Consider the following 8,400-nt stretch of genomic DNA (forward strand, 5'->3'; position numbering starts at 1 on the left):
CCCTGACCGAGTGCTCCATCTTTCCACTGGAGGACAAATGAAATACATTCCAGACCAAGCCCGTTTCCCTTGACCTCCACACAAGCACCTTAAGAACCCAAACTTCCAACTCTAACACAAATGACTTTCAGAGTAAGGAATCACAGGAGGAAATGTATTGCACATTATGATTTTAAAAAGAATCTACACACAAGTACCTATGAAAATGAGATTTGGTCCAAATAGATTGCAAAAGTGTACGTTTCTCCTTTTCCTACCGTTCCCTCCCTCCCTCCTATGCATCTGGTCACAGTCACTTGTTCCTGGGAAGGAGGGTTTCATCACTTAGCAGATACGTAAAGGGGCACAGATTTCATTAACTTGCCCCGAGTTAAGATCTCTGAATCTGGACAAGCGTCACCAGGCTGCGCAAATAATAACTTGTCGTGGCTGTCACACACGGCGGAGAACAAAAGAGAGGAACAATTAGCCGCTGGAAAGAGGGGCAGGGTCGCACTCACCCGGGATGGGGATAATGGGGATGCTCTCATTGGGGACCACCCGAGGGGAGCTGCTGTCCTCCACGTAGAAGTGAGCCGTCTGGAAGCATTTTCTGTGCAGGAAAGAGAAACACATGCCCACAGTGAGACCAAAGAAATGCACTTTGTCCGAGCTCGTCATTGTTCAGTGCGCCCCTCGCAGACCTTCCAGCTTCCCAAGCCGCACAGCTCCCAGCAACAAAGTAACGAGCTACACAGAAGGACAGCATTCGCCCATTGGAAGAGCCCCAAACAGCTGATGAATATTTGCTTTGTATGATGCCTACCTATCCTGACAGTCAAAAGGGGGAGGCTTAGTAAGGAACCACTCAGAGGCAGGAAAACTTGGCTCAGATGGAGTCCACTCGCTCCACAAACTGCTAGGATTGACCCCACCACACGTCTACATCTGACATGTTACAGAGGAATAATCTGCTATTCGACACCCCCAGCACCAAGTTCAAAACCACACTTTGAACCCTCCCAAACACAGTCATCACACAGCCCGAGGACACAATAGCACCATATTGTCTGGACTCTGCAGACTGCCAAAGCTGCAGACAGTTCCCTGAGGGGTCAGAGGCCTTGGGGGCGGAGGGGGGGGAGGAGAAAACACTAAAAATCCGAGGCCCCCGAGACAGATCGGGGATGAGGACCCAGCCCCCGGGTGTCCTCTGCGTGGCTGGTCTGCTCTGTTGTTACCTGTACTTCAGGCACAGCAGGGAGCACACACTGGTCATCGCCGGGACGGGCAGCGCACAGAGAAGCCTCCGGCGCTCACTCAGCCTCTGCTCTGATGCCGCGGCCTGGGCTTCCCAGCACCCACGTCACTGCTCACTGCGGCCCTAATGAGCTGCCGGAAGCACAGGCTGAATATTTAATGAGGCTGCTCAGCGTGAATGGCTATTGTGACCAGGGAAGGGTCCCTGTTCATCTGGCGGAGGGGCTGCACAATAGCGAGCCCACTGCCGGGCCTTTCAGCCCAGCAGGCAGCCTCCGTCTGGTGCCCTGGCACTGGGATGCGTCCACCCAGCATCACACACCCGCCCATGCACACAGCACCGCCGCTTCGCTTCCCGTCCTCCAGCCCCGGGACCAAGTCAGCTTGTCTCCCGGGTTGTCCTGCTCATCTAACCAAAGGTGACCTGGAATGCTTCTGTTGGGCACATTGTGTTTCTATGACACCAGGGAGGGGGTGTTCTGGGAGCTGGAAAATCCAACAGCTCTGTGCTGCCAAGTGGGAGGGGAGCCTCCGGGTCACACAGGTGTCACACCTCAGCTGTCATTCCACGCGCCGTCAGAGAGAATCACGTCTCAACGTGCAGTGGTTTTCTGTGAGCGGTGCCTCGTCTCAGATGGAAGAAAGCTGTGTGACTGTCCATCGGGCCCTGCTCCGGAGGCACCTGGACCCGGGTCCACACCCCTCGGGCCCGGCTCTAGAACAGCGGTTCTCAACCTGTGGGTCGCAACCGACCCCTTTGTGGTTCGAACGACCCTTTCACAGGGGTCGCCTAAGACCATCGGAAAACACATATATAATTACATATTGTTTTTGTGATTCATCACTATGCTTTAATTATGTTCAATTTGTAACAATGAAATTGGGGGTCACCACAACATGAGGGACTGTATTAAAGGGTCGCGGCATTAGGAAGGTTGAGAACCACTGCTCTAGAAGAACCTGGACTGCTGGTCCGTGCCACACGGGGCTCTAACATACATCCTCCCACTCTTGGCACATGTCTGGGAGGACTGCTCTGGCACAGCACTGAACAATAACATATTTCTATGAATTACCTGGAATTGGTAATAATAAATAACAAAGCAAGTTTTCATCACGTGTTTAGCTGCCTTTACCTACATTTGGAAAATCAGTCAGGCTAACTTAAGCCCCAGGATGTGAAATGCACAAAATACTTTAAGCTTCCGGTGGTAATCTGCTGCATGTGACAGTATAGAAAGCCACGAGAAAAAAAGTCCCATCATTTTGATGTTTGAGGTATGTCTTCTGTTTCTAAATTCGTAATAAAGTTTTCTATTCTTGAGGTCTCCCTCCCCCCACCCCATTTGCACCATTTTCCAGAATGTAACATTAGAGTTAAAACACAGCTTATGGACTTCACACATGAAATAGAACTTTAACGACCAGAGTCAGAGCTAAGAAAAAGCTGCTCTTGTTGAGATATCGGGCCACTCAAAAGTATTTATTAACCCAAAGAAATGTTCTATGCCCCTGAAATGAACACCTCCCAATTTACCAGGTCACACTTCAACTAACTGGAAAAAAAGATCCCACAACAAAATAAGTCTTCCATTTCAGGACCAACATTTCTAAAACATAAAGCTGGGAGTAAAAAGGACCGGTACTGGCCAGGGAACTGTGGACGTCGTGTGGCTTAGAAAGGCTGCCGTGCACCTTCCATCTCTCCCTGGAAGAGGACGGCAGGCAGTCATCCGGTCTCCGTCACCCGTGGACCCACAGGCTCCACTTTGGAAAAAGCCTGTGTGTACAAGAGCCAGTCACACTCCTGTGGCCCAGGTGCTGCTGGTCACGGATTTTCCTGGAGCAGCAGGACTGTGGTTGCAGCGAGGAGCATGGCCTGGGGCTGAGGGTAGAGGCAGCCAGCTCTCCACAGCTGCACCTCATGTCCGACGCCCGCCTCCCGGGACCAGCAGGGTTGGTGCAAGCACCTAACCTCACACCCTCGGGGGAGACGTCCTCCCTTAGAAAAAGGTGTCCGCGGACTCGGGGAACACTCATTCAGCTCCCACTGCACAGCAGCTGCTCAGGAGCCTTAAAACCACTTCCTAAAACAAGTAATTTAGAAAGAGTTCTATACATCACACACGATCTGTGCAGAGAAACTAAGAAATGCAGATGAACACAAAGAAAAAGGTCTACTGGAATTATCCTAAATCCTCCGCACAGTGAGCATCATATTAACATTTTGGGATATACTTCTCCACACTTTTCCTGACTGACTATTTCTTAATCACTGATGATGAGGTGCAAAAGGTCCCTGCCCACATGGTGCATGTGCGCCTTCTCTCTCTCTCTCTCTCTCTCTCTCTCTCTCTCTCGTAAAGTTTCAGTTAAGTTGTGGTTATCGACCAGCAGTGCTTAACTCTTTGGTTTGGGGAGCTTTAGAAATACAAATGTGAAGGGACCAAGCAGTATACGTTGGTAGTTACAGAATAATCACAGAGATGTAGACTGCAGCACATACTCTGATAACTTGTATGGGGCTTGCCCACATTTGGCCAACATATTACATCTATGTGCATCCCACAGAAAGTTCTAAGCAGCAAGACGGAAACCAGCTTTCCATTCATTCATCCCTTCTTAGAAAACCTCATGGGCTCCGTATTTTACGATTTCTAAGACAGGCTTGCTGGGAGTCAGAAGGATCATGTGCAATATTCTCTCCGGTACCTGATCAAGCCAACATGCACTGTGCTTGCAGCTCCCTGGTCTCCAGTCTACGCCCTTCAACTGAAGGCCCAGACCACAGGGTGCCTGAGGGCCTGGAGGGAGGGGTGTGGTCCATGGACCAGTCTGGCTTCTACAAAGCCCACAGACGCTTTATGCTTACAGTCCTGAATAGTTGGTCTTCGACTGAAATTTCTAAAAGTAATCTTTTCATTCTTTCACTAGGGAGGTATTCTGAAGAGAGATCCCTTCTCAAAAATAAGAAATTCTGCACTTGAGAGAGCACAGCACACCCCAAAGTGCAACCTCTAGTCCAGCGGTTCTCAACCTGTGGGTCGAGACCCCTTTGGCGGTCGAACTACCCTTTCACAGGGGTTGCCTAAGACCATCCCGCATATCAGATATTCACATTACGATTCTAACAGTAGCAACATTACAGTTATGAAGTAGCAACGAAAATAATTTTATGGTTGGGTCACAACATGAGGAACTGTATTTAAAGGGCCAGAAGGTTGAGAACCACTGCTCTAGTCGGATGCAGTAAACAGCGCCCAAACCAGTAAAGCCATCAGCGTCAATTCCCCGGGCTCTACACTGGGACACGCACTGTGCCAGCACGTGACAGGCCCTGATGACAAATCACACACACACACACACACCCGCAGCTGCTGACAGCGGTTCCTAAGCATTCGTAAATACTCAAGTTACAGAGGCTTCCTAGTCACACGAAATGCAGCAAACTACAAAGACAAGCAGGGACCCTCCAGACCCCGCCGCCTCCTCGCTTCCCAGGGAACCCGACACACCCTCAGGAATGAACAAACTTCTGCACAGACTTTCCTGCTGCTGCTCCTGTTTTCCAGGTACCTGCTCAGATGCCCCCTGGAATGTCCTAACGATTGTGCCCCTTCCATCCCTTCCCGCCCCTCCAACAAGAATCTGGGGACAATTCAGGTGGCTGATACTTTTCAAAATCAAAAAGTGCTGATCCCGCCCTGACCGGTTTGGCTCAGTGGATAGAGCGTCAGCCTGTGGACTCAAGGGTCCCGGGTTCGATTCTGGTCAAGGGCATGTACCTTGGTTGTGGGCACATTCCCAGTGGGGAGTGTGCAGGAGGCAGCTGATCGATGTTTCTCTCTCACTGATGTTTCTATCTCTCTATCCCTCTCCCTTCCTCTCTGTAAAAAATCAATAAAATATATCTTTAAAAAAAAAAAGTGCTGATCCCGAGTCCAGAAAACCAGTCCTGGAAATGTCGGGACCGCCACTCGGCTCCTCCAGTGGGGGCTTCCCATCCTGCGACCAGGAGGGGGGTCCGAGGTCTACAGACGTGCGGGTCAAAACGCACATCCGTCTGGCGAGCCTGAGAGGTCAGTGGCCTCAGCCAGGGTGCATGGCTCACAGCAGCACTGCCCTCGCCGTCACCGTGACTGCTGGGCGTGACCAGAGCAGGATCCCAACACAATCCCCAGGCTCCCACGGAAGCCACGGCTACAGAAGAACCGAGGGCTGACATAAGGGTTAGAAACCAAGTCCCCATCTTCACATTGAGCTCAGTGGGTTCGGAGTCACATCAGGGTGACGAGGTGTTTGTCAGGGCTGTGCAGCTCAAAATGCTAATTGCAGACCAGGACGGGCAGTTGGCTGAGCGGCTGCTGAATCTTAATTAAGCAATCTTAACTGATTTATAGACTGCCCTCATTTAAATGTGCCGTGGCACACCCGCTAATACTCCCATTTACTCCCCGGCTGCGGAGCACAGGAATTACATTAATATTTACTTTTGTAAATGGATCTGCTGGAGTAAACCGTGTATGAACGAGAGCCACTTGCAAACAGACGCTGAAACCGCTCTCATGCCTTCGAGGGGGACGACGGAGCTGAGTTAGGAAGACGCGGATTACTCATTAGGGCAAAACGTTTCCAGAAACTGAAGCGCCAAGAACAACAATAGGAGGAAAAGGCTGTGGGTGTCCTTGGGCTTTTTGTTCCTCTTTTTCAATTGATTTTAGAGAGAGGAAGGAGAGAGAAACATCAATAGGTTGCCTTCCGACCGGGGAATGGACCTACAACCTGGGAATGTGCTCTGACCGGGAATCAAACCCGCCACCTTGTGGCACACAGGACCAATGGTCCAACCAACTGAGCCACCTGCCAGGGCTGGCTGGGCTTTTCTTCAAAGAGGAGTAACTGCTTGAAATAACTCGGGTCCTGCTTGGAAAGCGAGTTCTGAGTTGAGATTTTTCACGTGCAGCCATGCACGTGCTGTTAAGTCTCCTTGCTGTTGGTTAAATGACTTTGTAGGCTCAGTGCAGTGTCTTTTTCAGGAAGGAATCGTCCACAAAGAGAAGTCAGAGCGGTCCTCTCATCTGCATACTGCCCAAACCACTCAAGGGACATGTGAGCTGACAACTATGAATGTGCGTTTGGGGATAATCAAATGACACATTTCATGTGAGGGCTGAGCTGGAGGCCCTGGGACATCTGGCTGTCATACCTTGGACACACGGGGCTCGTCAGATGTGAGGAGATGAAGGGGGGAGGGAAGGGGAAGCGGACAAAATGAGATGCATGGGGTGTGAGAGGACACAGATACCAGATGAGGGAAAAACACTTCAAAATACCGGACCTCACATGGGGAGATGCCCCAGTCAACTGCGTCACCCCTGGGAGTCACAACAATCCGATTCCCGCAGTGAGAGTTTCATAGGAGGATACGAACTGTCGGCAACGAACAGCCCAGGAAAGTGGGAGAAAATGAACAAATTATATACGCATAAGGGGTCTCGGGCAACATACTTTCTTGCTAAGCATGAAGCTTGCCACCAAGCCCTTGCAGGCACCTGGGAGTGACTGAAGTACTGGCCATACTTTCCAGGGGATCAAAGACCAAGTGCCCGAGCGGGACGTTCTGACGTGACAGCTGGCTCTGAGCAGTGAGCTCTGGACAGCCCATCCCAGTGCTCCCAGCGCTCCCAGCTGTGGGCAGAAAAGACGGCTTGCAGGTGGGGCTTCCGGGGAGTGTGTGTGTCGGGGGGGCTTCGGGGGTCTCCCACACTCAGTCAGGACCCTGGAGTGCTCTGACTTTCTGACTGAGGCCTGAAGGCTCCTCCAGCTCATCCTGCCACTGTTTGAGGGCACGGACACAACCCCCCACTAACTGGGGAGGTAAATGAGGGCCTGATGGCCCCACTCGTTTTGGGCAGGCGGTGGGAAATGGAAATGCACAGATGACTCCGTATCCACAGCTGAGAATGGCCTGGTAAGAAACCGTTGGCAACTGCGTATTTCGTTAGCATACTGACTGAGATAAGTCAGTCAGACGTGCGCGCTCAGTGCTATTTTGAGGAGGATTTACGTGCCTCCTCACTCGGCAGCCCCAGATTGTAGCACTTTTTAAATACTTGGGACCATCTGGGGGAAAAAGTTGATTCACATATGACACCATTAACCAGGTTATATTCCAAGTGATTTAAGAAGTTAATATTAAAATTTGAAACCATAAAAGTACCTGAAAGAAAAAGTAACCTCTAACTTTCTAATGATGACTCAGAAAAGAAATTTATGGAGACATCTGACTCTATAAAAGCAGCAGCATAAACACAGTCAAAAGGGATTAGGAAAGAGCTTTTGCAACCATATTGCTGACGATGGATATCTTTCTCGATTAGAAAAAGACCAACAACGCAAAAGGAGAATGAGCAAAAGACAAACAGTTTACAGCAGTGGTTCTCAACCTTGGCTGCACATCAGAATCACCTGGGAATCTTGTTAAAATCCTGATTTCTGGGCCTCATCCTCCGGAAATTCTGTTTCTTTGTTACTAATGAGGAGGCCCAGAAATCAGGATTTTAACGAGATTCCCAGGTGATTCTAATGTGCAGCCAAGGTTGAGAACCACTGGTTTACAGCAAAAGGAAGACAAATGGCCCACACGTGAGAGCTGCTCCACCTCACTCATCACTAAGAGCAAACACACTGAAGCTACCCTGAGACATCACTTTTTTCACCACCGAGGTGAGCAAGAACACCAAAGCCTGACAGTGCACGGTGCTGGGGAAGCTGCCCGAACAGGCAGGCTCCTGCGTCTCTAATAGAGGCCGCCTCGGTAACCCACCCCAGGGGGCAGTGTGGCGCCATCCATCCAGCCGGTGTGACTCAGTGGATAGAGTATTGGCCTGCAGGCTGAAGGGTCCCAGGTTCGATTCCAGTCAAGGGCACATGCCCGGGTTGCGGGGGTCAATCCCCAGTAGGGGTGTGCAGGAGGCAGAGAGAATCAATGATTCTCTCTCATTATTGATGAAGGAGAGTGGACACAGGAGTGCCTCCCTCCCGCACCCCAGCCTGGGCAGGCGGTGGGAAATGGCCTGGTGGAGGAGGAAACGGCCCCTGTCTGAAGGCTTTCCCCAGAGCAGTGTAGGATGGACCTGGGTCAGGAGGTGGCCACGGAAG

General features: G+C 50.9%; 1 protein-coding gene across 1 annotated transcript in view; it reads right to left on the reverse strand.

Annotated features, from left to right (window-relative positions):
- The window catches only part of PTPRG (protein tyrosine phosphatase, receptor type, G), a 78,026-nt gene that overhangs the window by 48,545 nt on the left and 21,081 nt on the right, over positions 1-8,400 (reverse strand). The window contains exon 3 of the mRNA XM_014533216.1: positions 501-592. Coding sequence (XP_014388702.1) covers positions 501-592 — 92 coding nt within the window. The remainder of the gene's footprint in view (positions 1-500; positions 593-8,400) is intronic.

This window comes from Myotis brandtii, unplaced genomic scaffold, assembly GCF_000412655.1.
Source record: "Myotis brandtii unplaced genomic scaffold, ASM41265v1 scaffold954, whole genome shotgun sequence".
Taxonomy (NCBI): domain Eukaryota; kingdom Metazoa; phylum Chordata; class Mammalia; order Chiroptera; family Vespertilionidae; genus Myotis; species Myotis brandtii.